The sequence below is a fragment of the Ovis aries genome, chromosome 12, assembly GCF_016772045.2.
Source record: "Ovis aries strain OAR_USU_Benz2616 breed Rambouillet chromosome 12, ARS-UI_Ramb_v3.0, whole genome shotgun sequence".
Classification (NCBI taxonomy): Eukaryota; Metazoa; Chordata; class Mammalia; order Artiodactyla; family Bovidae; genus Ovis; species Ovis aries.
This window is the reverse complement of record NC_056065.1, coordinates 43,620,646-43,636,581: the sequence shown is the minus strand read 5'-3', so window position 1 is coordinate 43,636,581 and position 15,936 is coordinate 43,620,646. Positions and strand designations below refer to the sequence as shown.

General features: G+C 44.9%; 1 protein-coding gene across 1 annotated transcript in view; it reads right to left on the bottom strand.

Moving 5' to 3' along the window:
- LOC114108606 (solute carrier family 2, facilitated glucose transporter member 5-like) overlaps positions 1-10,719 on the bottom strand; it is a 54,921-nt gene extending 44,202 nt beyond the window's left edge. Inside the window, exon 1 of the mRNA XM_027975669.3 lies at positions 10,499-10,719. Coding sequence (XP_027831470.1) covers positions 10,499-10,579 — 81 coding nt within the window. The 5' untranslated portion in view covers positions 10,580-10,719. The remainder of the gene's footprint in view (positions 1-10,498) is intronic.
- Between the last annotated feature and the right edge of the window lie 5,217 nt (positions 10,720-15,936).

Sequence of the window (15,936 nt, the reverse complement as noted above, 5' to 3'; positions counted from 1 at the left end):
ATCAGAACAAGACCCAGTTTCCCCCACAGTCAAGTCTCTCCTATCAGGAAGATTCCATAAGCCTCTTATCCTTATCTGTCAGAGGGCAGAGAGAATGTAAACCACAATAAGAGAAAACTAATCAAACTGATCACATGGACCACAGCCTTGTTTAACTCACTGAAACTATGAGCCATGCCTTGTATGCCCACACAAGACTGATGGGTCATTGGAGAGTTCTGACAAAACTTGGCCCACTGGAGAGGGAATGGCAAACCAATTTAGTAATCTTGCCTTGAGAACCCCATGTACAGTATGAAAAGGCAAAAGATATGCACTGAAAAATGAACTTCCCAGGTCGGTAGGTGCCCAATATGTTACTGGAGAAGAGTGGAGAAATAATTCCAGAAAGAATGAAGAAACAGAGCCAAAGCATAAACAACTCCCAGCTGTGTATGTGACTGGTGGTGGAAATGCAGTCCAATGCTATGAAGAACAATATTGCATCAGTTCAGTTCAGTCATTCAGTCGTGTCTGACTCTTTGCGACCCCATGAATCGCAGCATGCCAGGCCTCCTTGTCCATCACCAACTCCCTGAGTTCACTCAAACTCATGTCCATCGAGTCAGTGATGCCATCCAGCCATCTCATCCTCTGTCGTCCCCTTTTCCTCCTGCCCCCAATCCCTCCCAGCATCAGGAGTCTTTTCCAATGAGTCTTTTCCTTTTCGAATGAGGTGGCCAAAGTACTGGAGTTTCAGCTTTAGCATCACTCCTTCCAAAGAACACCAGGGCTGATCTCCTTTAGAATATTGCATAGGAGCCTGGAATGTTATGTTCATGAATCAAGGCAAATTGGAAGTGGGAAAACAGGAGATGTCAAGAGTGAACATTGACATTTTAGGAATCAGTGAACTAAAATGGACTGGAAAGGGCGAATATGACTCACATGACCATTATATCTGAATTATAATTATTCATTATATCTGAATATACTGTGGGCAAGAATCCCTTAGAAGAAATGGAGTAGTCCTCATAGTCAACAAAAGAGTCTGAAGTCCAGTACTTGGGTGCAATCTCAAAAACGACAGAATGATCTCTGTTTTTTCCAAGGCAAACCACTCAATATCACAGTAATCCAAGTCTATGCCCCAACTAGTAACGCTGAAGAAGCTGAAGTTGAACAGTGCTATGCAGACCTACAAGACCTTCTAGAACTAACACCCAAAAAGATGTCCTTTTCATTATAAGGGGACTGGAATGCAAAAATAGGAAGTCAAGAGACACCTGGAGTAACAGGCAAGTTTGGCCTTGGAATACAGAATGAAGCAGGGCAAAGGCTAACAGAGTTTTCAAAGAGACGCATTGGTCATAGCAAACATTCTCTTCCAACAACACAAGAGACTAATCTGCACATGGACATCACCAGTTGGTTAATACCAACATCAGATTGAGTACATTCTTTGCAGCTGAAGATGGAGAAGCTCTATACAGTCAGCAAAAATAAGACTGGGAGCAGACTGTGGCTCAGATCATGAACACCTTATTGCAAAATTCAGACTTAAATTGAAGAAACTAGGGAAAACTACTAGACCATTCAGGTATGACCTAAATCAAATCCCTCACGATTAAACAGTGGAAGTGACAAATATATTCAAAGGATTAGATCTGATAGAGTACCTGAAGAACTATGGACAGAGGTTTGTGACATTGTACAGGAGGCAATGATCAAGACCATCCCCAAGAAAAAGAAATGCAAAAAGGCAAAATGGCTGTCTGTGGAGGAGAAAGAAGAGAAGCTAAAGGCAAAGGAGAAAAGGAGATATACCCATATGAATGCAGAGTTCCAAATAGCAAGGAGAGATGAGGAAGCCTTCCTCAGTGATCAATGCAAAGAAATAGAGGAAAACAGTAGAATGGGAAAGACTAGAGATCTCTTCAAGAAAATTATAGATACCAAGGGAACATTTCATGCAAAGATGGGCACAAGAAAGGACAGAAATGGTATGCACCTAACAGCAGCAGAAGATATTAAGAAGAGGTGGCAAGAATACACAGAAGAGCTATAGAAAAAATATCTTCATGACCCAGATAACCACGATGGTGTGATCACTGACCTAAAGCCAGACATCCTGAAGTCAAGTGGGCCTTAGGAAGCATCACTACGTACAAAGCTAGTGGAGGTGATGGAATTCCAGTTGAGCTATTTCAAACCCTAAAAGATGATGCTGTGAAAGTGCTGCACTCAATATGCCAGCAAATTTGGAAATTCAGCAGTGGCCACAGGACTGGAAAAGGTCAGTGTTCATTCCAATCCCAAAGAAAGGCAATGCCAAAGAATGTTCAAACTACCATACAACTGCACTCATCTCACACACTAGCAAAGTAATGCTCAAAATTCTCTAAGCCAGGCTTCAACAGTACATGAACTGTGAACTTCCAGATGTTCATGCTGGATTTAGAACAGGCAGAGAAACCAGTGATCAAATTGCCAACATCCATTGGATCGTAGAAAAAGAAAACATACGAGATTTCCAGGAAAACATCTACTTCTTCATCAATGACTACACCAAAGCCTTCGACTGTGTGGATCACAACAAACTGGGAAATTCTTCAAGAGATGGGAATACCAGACCACCTTACCTGCCTCTTGAGAAATCTGTATGCAGGTCAAGAAGCAACAGTTAGAATTGGACATGGTTCCAAACATGGTTCCAAACAACGGACTGGTTCCAAATTGGGAAAGAAGTACTTCAAGGCTGTATATTGTCACTCTGGTTATTTAACTTATAGGCAGAGTACATCATGCAAAATGGATGTGCTGGCTGGATGAAGGCTGGATGAGGCACAGGCTGGAATGAAGATTGCTGGGAGAAATATCAATAACTTCAGATATGCAGATGACACTACCCTTATGGCAGAAAGTGAAGGGGAACTAAAAAGACTCTTGCTGAAAGTGAAAGAGGAGAGTGAAAAAGCTGGTTTAAAACTCAACATTCAAAAAATGAAAATCATGGCATCTGGTCCCATCACTTCATGGCAAATAGATGAGGAAACAATGGAAACAGTGAGAGACTTTATTTTGGGGGGCTCCAAAATCCCTGCAGATGGTGACTGCAGGCATGAAACTAAAAGATGCTTACTCCTTGGAAGAAAAGCTATGACCAACCTAGACAGCATATTAAAAAGCAGAGACATTACTTTGCCAGCAAAGGTCCATATAGTCAAAGCTATGGTTTTTCCAGTAGTCATGTATGGATGTGAGTTGGACTATAAAGAAAGCTGAGCGCCAAAGAATTGATGCTTTTGAACTGTGGTGTTGGAGAAGACTCTTGAGAGTCCCTGGGACTTCAAGGAGATCAAACCAGTCCATCCTAAAGGAAAGCAGTCCTAAACATTCATTGGAAGAATTGATGCTGAAGCTGAAACTCCAATACTTTGGCCACCTGATATGAAGAACTGACTCATTGGAAAAGACCCTAATGCTGGAAAAGATGGAAGGCAGGAGGAGAAGGGGATGACAGAGGATGAGATGGTTGCATGGCATCACCGATTTGATGGACATGAGTTTGAGCAAGCTCCAGGAGTTGGTGATGGACAGGGAGCCTGGCATGCTGGAGTCCATGGGGTTGCAGAGTCGGACACCACTGAGTGACTGAACTGAACTGATATATTGGTTTGTTTGCTTTAATTGATTACGGTCCAAATCAGATGCTTGACTTTTTGCCTGAGCTGTGCAGCTTGTGGAATTTTCTTTCTCCAACTAGGGGGTTGGACACAGGTCCCAGATAGTGAAAGCATCAAGTCCTAAGCACTGGACCGCCATGGATTTTCAATCAGATTTTAAATTGTGATGAAACAGCTCTCTACTAGAAGCAAACCACCTAAGGACCCTCATTTTAAAGGAGCAAGCAAGCACCCTATGGCCTGCTGGGTACAAACAACAGTAAAGATTTACTCAGGCCGTTGTCTTTTAGACTGCATTTGCTTCCGCCTCAACCCTGTTTTCCTCTTAAGCTCTGTACTTTATTTATATGCTATGTTATAGAATGGGCGTTTCCTTAGGAACCTGTATATCGCATTAGAGTACCTGCACATGTCTCGGAGGACACAAAGCGAGGCTGCTACCAAGGTGTGTGTGCACTGTTTGATTGGGAGGAGGGGCAGGAAGGCAGGAAACAGCTCTGGGTCATCCCCATTCCAGGCCTAGATAAGGAAGGAGTAATTAACAGGTCCCGGCTTGCACCCAGCCCCCCACACAGGCAGCACTCCTGGTGCAGGGGTCTGAGAGGTGGACACAAGACTTCCCAAGCCTGGTGCGCAGTGGGGTCAACTGCACCTTGCCCAGGCCTGCTGGGTTCTGGCCATTGGAACCCAACTCTGCAACGTGGGTGGAAGGAGGAGGGAGAGAACATGCCAGATCCAAGCTTTCTCGCTCCACAGGTCAGACTCTGCCGTCATTGAATCAGGCCCATGATACATTGAATCAGGCCCAAGATTTTACCAGATGCCCCCAAGGCAGAAAGGCTGCCAATCATGCTGATACACCTGGTGAGTAAGCTTCAGAGACATTACAAGGTTCCTAAGTTTTCTTTCCAAGAACAGAATTTGACCTCACCTATTAGGGTGCCCATGTACTAAAGGGCGTGACCCTCGGGAATCATGGAGAAGATGGGTGAAAGACAGGGGATCACGAGGCTTCTCAGGGACATGAGTGGCTTCTGTTGGTTACACATTACCCTGGGTAGACAACTCTTTTTTTTTCCACATCGTGTTAAAAATAAAAACGAAACAGCAAACATAATAAAATTGATCATTTTTAGGTGTACGGTTCAGTTGCTGCTGCTGCTGCTGCTAGGTCACTTCAGTTGTGTCCGACTCTGTGTGGCCCCATAGACACCAGCGCACAAGGCGGCCCCGCCCCTGGGATTCTCCAGGCAAGAACACTGGAGTGGGTAGTGCTAAGTACATTCACTGTTGTACAACCAACTTCCAGCACTTTCTCATCTTGCAAACTAAAGCTCTATATCCAACAAACACTAATATTCCCCAGCTCTGGCAACCTCCATTCTACTTTTTGTTTCTGTGAACCTGACTGCTTTAGCTGTTTCATATAAGTGGAATCTTGGAGGATTTGTCTTTTTGACTGTCTTATTTCACTTAGCATAATGTCTTCAAGGTTCATCTGCGTGTGGGCAAGGATGCAGAGAAATTGGAACCGTTGTAGGCTGCCCGCGGGAATTAAAATGGGGCAATTGCTGTTGGAAAACAGTTTGGTGGTTTCTTAAGAAGTTAAAAATAGAATTACCTTATGACTCAGCAATTCTACTCCTAAATATATTCTAATTCTAAAAGAATTAAAAAAAAAAAACCTGGCATTCAAGCAGAGATATGAATATGCATATTCATAATAATGCTATTTACTATAACCAGAAGGTGGAAACAGCCTACACTTCCACCAATGGATGATTGAATAAACAGATTGTGATATATACACACAATGGATTATGCAGCTATAAAAAGAAATGAAGTACTGACACAAGCTACATTAGCCTCGAAAGCATTATGCTAGGTGAAAGAAGCCAGGCACAAAAATGTCACATGTTGTAGGATTCTACTTATACTGGAAATTCAGAAAAGGTAAATCCATAGAGACAGAGAGCAGATGGGTGGTTGCCAGGGGCTGGGGGGAGAGAAAAAGGGGGAATGACTGTTTAATAGGTGTGAGTTTTCCTTTGAGGGTGATGAAAATGCTTTGGAACTAGATAGAGTGGTCATTATACAACATTGTGAAGGTACTAAACGCAACTAAATTGTACACTTTAAAAAGGTTAATTTTATGTGAATTTCTCCTTAAAACAAAACAAAACAAAACAAGGGAACAGGGCTTCCCTGGTGGTTCAGTGGTAGAGAATCCACTTGCCAGTGCAGGAGACAAGGGTTCTCTCCCTGATTCGAGAAGATCCCACATGCTTCGGGGCAACTGAGCCCACGTGCCACAGCTACTGAGCCTCTGCTCTAGAGCCCAGGAGCCACAACTGCTGAAGCCCAGACACCCTGCAGCCCATGCCCCACAACAAGAGAAGCCACCGCAATGAGGATCCTGCATGTCACAACTAGAGAATAACCCCTGCTCACCACAGCTAGAGAAAAGCCCTCCAGGCGACAGAGACCCGGCACAGCCAAAAGTGAGTAAATATACAAAATTTTTAAAAATAAAATGAAAAGCAAGGGAATAAATGCTGAAATTCTCTAGAATGGTATGCCACTGCCCATCTCTGACTCTGTAGTTTTCACCTCATATTAATAGTGTTAAAGGATAATTTTCAGGGACTTCCCTGGCCGTACAGTGGTTAAGATTCTGCACTTTCACTGCAGGGGGCAAGGGTTTGATCCCAGGGTGGGGAACAAAGATCCTGCATGCTGTGCAGCCAAAAAAAAAAAAGGAAACTTTTCAAAAAAAGTGAAAATTATGACTTTTTTCCTTCCAGTTATTGAGATGTAGTTGACATACAGACAGCACTGCTTACGGTGTACAGCATAACGATCTGACTTACATACATCATGAAACAATTATCACAATAAGTTTAGTGAACATCCATCATCTCATACAGACACAAAATGAAAGAAAAAAAATGTTCCTTATGATAAGAATGCTTAGGATTTACTCAATTCCCAATCTTCATGTGTAACATACAGTGTTGTTAATTTTATTCAGCTTGCTGTACTTTATACCCCTAGCACTTATTTCTTTTGAAACTGGGAGTTTGTACCTTTGGTCACTTTCATCCAATTCCTCTTTTCCAGCCTCTGGCAGCCACTCATCCAATCTCTTTCCCCATGAGTTTGTTTTTGAAGTGTAATTGAACTCCAGCATTGTGTTTGTTCCTGGTGCATAACCCAGTGACTCGCTATTGCTATACTTTTCAAAATGATCTAGTTACAGTATGTCACCCTACAAAGACATTACATAGTTATGGACTCTGCTCTCCACATTGCACCTTCCATGCCTGTGATTCATTTTTTACCTCTTACTGTCCCTCACCTGTTCCTCCTTCCTCTCACCTTTTACCCCCTCGGGCGACTGCCTGTTTGTTCTCTGTATCTATGACTCTGATTCTCTTTTCTTATGTTTCTTCATTTGTTTCATCTTCTAGATTCCACGGGTAAGTGAAAGCATAACAGGATTTGTCTTTCTCTGTCTGACTTGTTTCACTTAGGATTAAGTCAATTTTAATTTCATGGTATTATCGTCTAGTTCTATCTGCAGGATTCCATTCTCTCTTATGGCTAAGAAGTATTCCAGTGTGTGTGCGTGTGTGTGTCTGTGTGTGTTTGTGTGTGTGTGTGTATACCACTGCTTCTTTTTGGCCATGCTGTACGGCTTGCAGGATCTTAGTTTCCTGGTCAAGAATTGAACCCAAACCCTTGGCGGTAAAAGTGCGGAGTCTTAGCCACTGCAACACCAGTGAATTCCTACCACTTCTTCATCTATTCCTTTATCAGTGGACACTTGGGTTGCTTCCGTATAGTGGCTATTGTAAATAATGCGGCAGTGAACATGTTGTTGTTGTTTAGTTGCTAAGTTGTGTCTGACTCTTTTGTGACCCCATGTACTGTAGCCTGCCAGGCTCCTCTCTGTCCATGGGATTTCCCAAGGCAAGAATACTGGAGTGGGTGGCCATTTCCATCTCCAGGGGATCTTCCTGGACCAGAGATTGAACACCTGTCTCTTGTATTGGCAGGCAGATTCCTTACCACCAAGCCATCAGGAAATCCCACCGTGAACACAGGGATTCATATATCTTTTCAGATTAGTGTTTTCATTTTTGTTGGATAAATACCCAGGAGTAGAATTGCTGGATTATACAGTAGTGCTGTTTTTAATTTTTCAAGGCACTTCCATGCTGTTTTCCATAATGCTGCAGTGAAAAGGAAAAAGAGGAATGAGTTTTTTCTTTCCCATCCCTGAGAACAAAGAAGATAAAGAGAACAGTGAGCAGGCCCGAACATTCCTAGTTTTTTTACTTTAACTGCTCCAAGCTCTGCATGTCTGTAACTGAGTTTGCTTTTTCTGCCCCCGACTCTGTAGGAGCTACATTTCACAGCTATTATCTCCTCCCTTTGTAGTTCTTTTCTACATACCATAAAGAAGGCTCCAGAGCCACCAAACTGCCAGACTTAATTACTGGGTTACTGACAGCCCAAGACTGCTTTTTAAACAATGGAAGAGGAAGGAGACAAGATCTTAAAACCTTTGTTCCTCATCGCCGACCCCTGACTGTGAGCCCTCATCTTGTATAAGCCCCTAGACTCCTCATGGTGGGGGACACAGTTCTTGAGGCATGGGCCCACTGGGTTCCCCTCTCCGCCAACTGAGAATGAAAGTCACCTTTTTATTTCCCCCACACTCTGTATTATTTTTATTCGGCTTCGATCTGCAGAGAAAGCCAAGATTTCAGCCAGCAACAACTGTTGTACCAATTTACATTCCCACCAACAGAGCAAGGGTTCCCTTCTCCCTGCATCCACATCAACACTTCTTTGTTGTCTTTTTGCTAATAGCTGCTCAGAGAAGTATAAGGTGGTATCTCATGGTGGCTTTGACTTGAATTTCCTTGATGATTAGCAACCTTGAGTATCTTTTCATGTGTCTGTTGGTCATCTGTATGTCTTGGAAATACAAGGTCTATTCAGATCCTCTGCCCATTTGAAAATTTGGTATTGGAATTTTTTTTTTTGGGGGGGGATGTTGAACTGTGTGAGTTCCAGCATCAGGCACCTACAACTCGCAGAACTGTAAGCTCAAAGGTAGTACAGGGGTAGAGCCTTGTGCCAACAGGAAGTGCACTGTGAGCAACGCACGACTTTACACTGAAGCACATGCTTTTTCCTACAGTTGTTTGAAATCAACCTTGGTGGGAGCATCACAGACAACAGTGTGAAGTGAAGACATATCCTGCCATATCACTAAACAAGAAATGTTACAGCCATCAGCGATTTCTGGCCTCCAAACGTGAATGAGGGCTCCATGGATGCTGCTACCCCCTACGGTGATTGCTGAGGAGCTGGGGGAATGCAAGAAGCAGCCATCTGCCACATCCTCACTCCTTAAGGTGAACAAGGAAATAGGATTTGGCCCCAGATAGCTGAGGTGTACATGAAAGGAACAAATTTCAGTGAGCCCAGAGGCTTGCAGCTTCCCGTACATAGAACGCCAAACTCCTTAACTTAATATCTGATCTTCGATGTTCAGATTGGCTGCTCCCTTTGTTACAAACTTGTTTGTAGCCTGACTTCCCCTCCTGCGTCCTTGGAGCAGTTTTCTCAGAGCTACTGAGATGCTGTCTCCCAGGCTCGGAGCCCTAAACATTTTCACCGAATAAAATAACTTTCTACTTTCAGGTTGTGAGTGTAGTTTTTAGTCGACATCAGCAAAGTCTCTAAATCAGTGCCACCTTCGCCTCCAGTTGGTCTGTGACTGGGTAGTTTAGGGCATCCCCCAGAATCTGGTGCCACATGGGGTCCCAGGACCAGATAACAGGTGTTTACATTTCCAACTGTTGCAGCGAAAAGGGAAAAAGAGGAATGAGTTTTTTTCTTTCCCATTCCTGAGAACAAAGAAGGTCAAGACAATGGTAAGCAGGCCTGAACATTCCTAGTTTTTTTACTTTAACTGCTCCTAACTCTGCATGTCTGTAACGAAGTTTGCTTTTCTGCTCCCTAACTCTGCAGGAGTTACATTTCACACCTATTATCCTTTGATTTTATGCTGAATACATCCTGTATCTGATGTTTACCCTTAAAACACGCTTCCCCTGGTAGTTACACATCAGAAGGAAGGCCACAGAGCCACCAAACTGCCAGACTCAGTTACTGGGTTACTGGCGCCAGCCCACGACTGTCTTGGAAACAATGCAAGAGAAAGCAGTCAAGATCCTAATACCTTTGTTCCTCATCACGGACTCCTGACTGCAAGCCCTCATCTTATATAAACCTCTAGACTCCTCAAGCAGGGGGCACAGTTTTTGAGGCATGAACCTACTGTGTTCCCCTCTCCCCTGGCTGAGAATTAAAGCCTTTCTATTTCCTCCAAACTCTGTCTCCATATATTTTATTCGGCTTCAGGGGCAGAGAAAGCTAAGATTTTGTCCAGCAACACAACTAGGATCTTGAGGAGCATGTTATGGAAGCCAGCAGCCCAGTGGGTGCTGCCTAGCCACTTAAGTCCCCCTGGAAGCCAAACTCAGCAAGCATCTGACCACGCTCTTGAAGACCCTGCAACCAGAGTTCCTCTAGGTCTCCCAGGTCTGTGGACTGGCAGCAGCCATCTCACCTGGGAGCTTGTGAGAAGTTCCCAGACCTGCTCAAATCAGAACCTGCATTTTAACCAGAAGCCCAGGTGGTCCTGGCTCTCAGGAAAGTCAGAAGCACCCCTCCGTGCTTTGCCTGAAAGCGACTCTCCCCAGACACCCAGCCCCGAATTCTCCCAGCTCTGTGCCCGGCCAGGGCAGGCTTACCCCCAGGGCTGACACAGTATCCCCAGTGCTCTCGTCGTCACTCATGTCTCTCATCTCAGCGATGGTTGGTTCACTTCGCATGGCACCTGCCCTCCGACTCTCCACGATGCTTTCAGCCTGCTTTTCCTGCCGGGGTGGTGGGGCTGAAGACAAGGACAAGACAAAGGCTGGCCGCTGGTATTTAAGGAGCTCTCCCGGGTGCAACAGGTCCAGGCAAATCCAGGGATTTGCTGTGTTCCAGGGAGAAGAAAAGCTGCAGAAGGATTAGAAGAAGGGAAAGTCTGCTCTCATCTCGTCATAATGGTCATGAGAAATTCCCCAAACACTTGTTAAACAGGGACTGCTCAGCAGGGGTGAGTGTGAGATTGTTGCATCTGGAGCTGGGCCTGGGGCACTGGAAGGAGGGGAGGATCCAGCTGTGGGGGTGTGGCAGGAAGTAGTAGGATCTTCTGTGGCACTTAGGTACTCAGGGAACACAGACAAGCCAACTGATCACAGTGATGGGAGGGAGGGGGCTTGCAGAGCATTCCTTGGGCTCAGTCATTGTACTAAGCACTGGGTCTCACGTTAATTTCGTGATTCTCTCCTTTTTTGATGAAATTGAGATACAGAGAGGTCATGATTGCTTGCCTAGAGTCACAGGATTAGGAATGGCAGAGTCTTGTTTGACACAGTTTCTCTCCTTTCGGTGCTTCATTGTTCACACCTGTCTCTCTCCTGACCCCTTTCCTTGCACCAAGGCTTGCCTGCCAAGATGCGGCTGGGTGAAGACATGACTGGCCTCATCAGTATTGCTTTACTATGCCCAGGAGACTGGCCCAGAAAGATATAAGTTGCAGGAGTCAACTGGGGAAAAAAAAAAAGCTCAACATAAGAGCTGTAAGTTGAATTTTACTCAGTTATCATACTGAGGACTATAGCCTGGGAGACAGTCTCTCAGCTAGCCCTGAGAAACTACCAGAGTTTGGAGTTGGAGGAGAATGTATATGAAAATTTTTGACTGGGAAATACATGTAGTCAAGCCTTGCTGTTGTTGTTTAGTTGCTAAATCATGCCTGACTCTTTTGCAACCCCTTGAACTGTAGCCTGCCAGGCTCCTCTGTCAATGGGATTCCCCAGGGAAGAATACTTGAGTGGGTGGCTATTTCCTTCTCCAGGGGATCTTCCCAACCCAGGGACTGAACCCACATCTCCCATACTGGCAGGAAAATTCTTTTACCACTGAGCCACCAGGGAAGCCTACATCTTGGTAAAAGATGACTGCCAATCACAAAAACCAGATATCTCCGGTTAACGATTTTAGTACTTTGTTCTACATGGGAAGTGCAAAAAGCTGGGGAATCAAAATTCTTCCCTAGATGTGCACCTTAACTGCCTAGAGGCCCATGTACCCAGAACACAAGGTGCTTCATCCTGAATTCCTTTCAGGGTGTGCTGTTGGTCAGGGGCTAATGACTTGTCGAACTGGATGAGTGGGCAACATTTTTTCATTTCCACAAGTAACATCTAGTTCCCTCCAAGAACTTTCAAGAAATGCTGAACATTCTTTAACAGAAAGTATCATGACAGTTTACACCCAGAACTCTGAGAGTTCCTTACCTTCAGAGCTTTGCAGTCACTAGGGACTCTGATGAGAAGGGCAACCTCATTTGGCCCTACTGTAATAAGATCTCAGTAAACACTAGCTATGAAATCCTATCAATGTCCTGACCCCATAACGCCAGGAGAACTTTTTCTTCATGGAACCTGGAATCTGTTCTAATAAGTGATTCTCAGTTTGAGAGTTTCTTTTTTTTTTTGAGGGGGGGACCCATAGGATTCATTCAGAAAGTCATTCATCTCTTCCCCCCAGACTTCTAACTTTTCAGATGTGAAAGGTTTGGGCCCAATGTACACACTGGGCTGATGCCAGGGTCTCACTCTGTGCCTACCCACTGGTTTTGGGGGAACAGGCCCAACAGAGTGGTCCATGAAACTTCTAGTCTCTATGGACACCATGGCATCTCCGAGGTCTGCTTAGAAGGCTATGGAGCAGAGGGAGGTGCTCTTCAGGGTGTCTGCTGCTTGAGGGCAAGAATACTTTCCAGTAGTAGGGGGTCAAGTAAGAAGGGAAAAGGAGGGCTTTCCAGGGAGAGGGAATAGCATTAGGATATCATGATTTATAATCAGAAATCTGTATTTCATCTTCATTTGTTCCTGGAGATGCTAAGATACTTGGATTTTCCTCTGCATTGAGGGTGTCTTTGTTATGTCAATGAGATGACTTTTGAAAAAGCACTGTGTAAACAAAGAATGGGGCTGGTTGCCAAGGGAACCAGCCCCCTGATTAAGGGGTTGGAACTTTCAGACCCACCTCTTCAACCACCTGGAGGAGGAAGGGGCCGGAGGTTGAATTGACCATCAGTAGTTAATGATTGAATCAATCATGCATGATGCCCCCATGAAAAACACAAAAGGACAGGAGAACACAGAGGTTTGGGGACAGTAGGACTAAAGGCAAGAAAGACCTGTGTCCTTTCCCCACAACTGACCCTGTACACACCTGCCCTTGGGCTGCTCTTGAATTGTATCCTTGGTAATAAGCAGTGATCTAGTAAGTAAAATGTTTCTCTGACTTTTGTGAGTTAATCGAGCAAATCGATCAGACCCAAAGAGGGGGTCTTGGAACCTCCATCTATAGATGGTTGATCAGAAGCGTAGCTGACAACCTGGACTTTGAGCTGGTGTTTGCAGTGGGGAGGCAGTCTTTGGGACTGAGCCCTTCACCTGTGGATGTGATGCTCTCCAGGTAGAGCTGAATGGTGGAACACCCAGCTGGGCCTACAGCTGGGGTCAGAGAATCGCTTGTTGGAGTTGGGAAAAACTGCACGCATCACTAGCATGAAAGGGTGTGCTGTCGCTGGGGTGAGAAGGATGGAGGGTGACCTGAAGAGGCGGCAGGTGCAGGTTGGAGGAGGCCTGAGACTCTGGACTGTTCCCAGCCGCTGGAGTTCTTCAGGCCGGGCTGCCTGGCCAGACTGTGCCTTGGGTGGTGCTCAGAGCCTCCCTGAGCCAGATGAGGGGGCTGGTGGGAAGATCAGAGAAGGGTGATGAAGGGTCACCAAGAGGAGGCGGGATGGACAGAGAGAGGCACACAGCACCCAATAAGGAGCAGAGGGTCTCTGAAAGGTTTCTCAGCACCAGTTGCTTTTTCCATTTTCTCGCAGGTAAGCACATAGTGTCTGGTTCAAGATGTGGGGACCAAGGCAAGAGAGAGTAGCTAAAAAACTCTCCCAAGTGGTTGCCTGGAAGAAGCAGGACACTGCTAATTTTGTATTGTTGAAGTTTGTGTGTGTTCCATCTTTTTTTGATCACTTTATTTTTTTTAATTAAAAATTTTTTTAATTGGAGCATAATTTTTTTATATTGGAGCATAGCTGATTAACAATGTTGTTAGTTTCAAGTCTACAGTAAAGTGACTCAGTTATACATATACATGGATCTATTCTTTTTCAAATTCTTTCCCATTTAGGTTATTACAGAATATTCACCAGAGTCCCTGTGCTATACCGTAGGTCCTTGTTACCTTCCCAAATTCCCAATCTATCCTTCCCTCCATGTTGCATCTTAATAACAAAATTAATATTAAAAAGATGCAAGCCATTTCTAGGGGCTAGTCTATGCATTTTTCAATTACTTAATTATATTAAGACTTTATATTTTTAGAGTAGTTTTAGGTTTATAGCAAAATCGAAGGGAAGATACAGATTTTCAATGTGACCCCTGCTCCGACTCTTGCACAACCCTCTCCATCATCAACACCTCCCACCAATGGCTCACTTGTTACTTGGGATGAAGATGCACTAACATGTCAGTATCACCCAGAGTGCACAGTTTACATCAGGGCTCACTCTTGGTGTTGGACATCCTGTGTGTTTAGATAAATCCATCAGCATAGGGCCCATGTTGTGGCAAGTCGCTTCAGTCGTGTCTGACTCTTTGCAACCCTTATAAGCTGTAGTCCGCCAGGCTCCTCTGTCCATGGAATGCTCCAGGCAAGACTGCTGGAATGGGTCACCGTGCCCTCCTCCTCCAGGGGATCTTCCCAAACCAGGGTCATACAGAGTGGTTTCACTGCCCTAAAAACTCCCTGTGTTCCACCTCTCTTCCTCAGCCCCTGGCAACCACTAATCTTTACTGTATCCGTAGTTCTTGCCCTTGCCAGGATGTCTTATGTTGGAATCACACAGGATATAGCCTTTGCAGACTGGCTTCTTTCACTTAGCAATGCATTTAAGTTTCCTATATCTTTTTATGACTTGATAGCTCTTTTCCATTTAGTGCTGAGTAATGTTCCACTGTCTGCATTGTTGTTTAGTTGCTAAGTTGTGTCTGGCACTTTTGCGACCCCCATGGACATAGCCTGCCAGGTGCCTCTGTCCATGAGATTTCCCAGGCAAGAACACTGGAGTGGGTTGCCATTTCCTGCTAAAGGGAATCTTCCTGACCCAGGGATCGAACCCTCGTCTCCTGCATTGGCAGTCAGATTCTTTACCACTGAGCCACCAGGAAAGCCCCATGTCTGGGTGCACCACAGGTTATTTATCCATTCACCTACTGAAGTGTATCTTGATTGCTTCCAAGTGTTGGGCAGTTATGGATAAAGCTGCTACAAACATTCATATGTAGGCTTTTGTGAGGACATAAGCTTTCCCCTTGTTTGGGGAACTAGCAAGGAGCACAGCGGCTGGACTGTATGGTCACAGCATGCTTAGTTTCGTAAGAAACCACACAACCCTCTTCCAGTGTGGCTGCACCACGCTGCATTCCCACGAGCGGAGAATGAGAGCTCCTGCTGCTCCACACACTTGCCCGCGTCTGGGGGTGTCGGTGTTCTGGATCTGGGCCGTTCTCCGGGGTGTGTAGTAGAGTCTGCTTGTTCTAATTTGTGCTCCCTGGTGACACGGGATGTGGGGCATCTTTCCAGTTGCGGATTTGCCACCCATGCATCTTAGTAATATGTGGCCGGCATCTGTCAAGGTCTTTGGCCCATTTCTTAATCAGGGTGTTTTCTTCTTCCTGAGTGTTAGACAGCCCACTGTATATGTTGGTAAGATACAAAAGTGTCTCCCCCTCCTCCCAGGTTCACTGAGAAATAGCTGACACACATCCCTAAGTTGTATCAAAGTGTATAGTGTGATTGTGATTCATCCATATTGGGAAATGATGACAGTAAGCTAACATCCATCATGTCTTCTGCATACATTTTCTTTCAGTCTGTGGCTTGTCCTTTTATCCTCTTGATAGTTAATGTATTTTTAGCCTGACAAAATCCAGGAAATCAAACAAATAAACAAGCAGCACCTTGGGAAGCAAAGTTCCCCAAGATATAGCAGTTAAAAAAAAAAAAAAAGACCGAAGGCAGGGCTGCATGGGCTGTGAGGGTCTGCCCAGAGTGA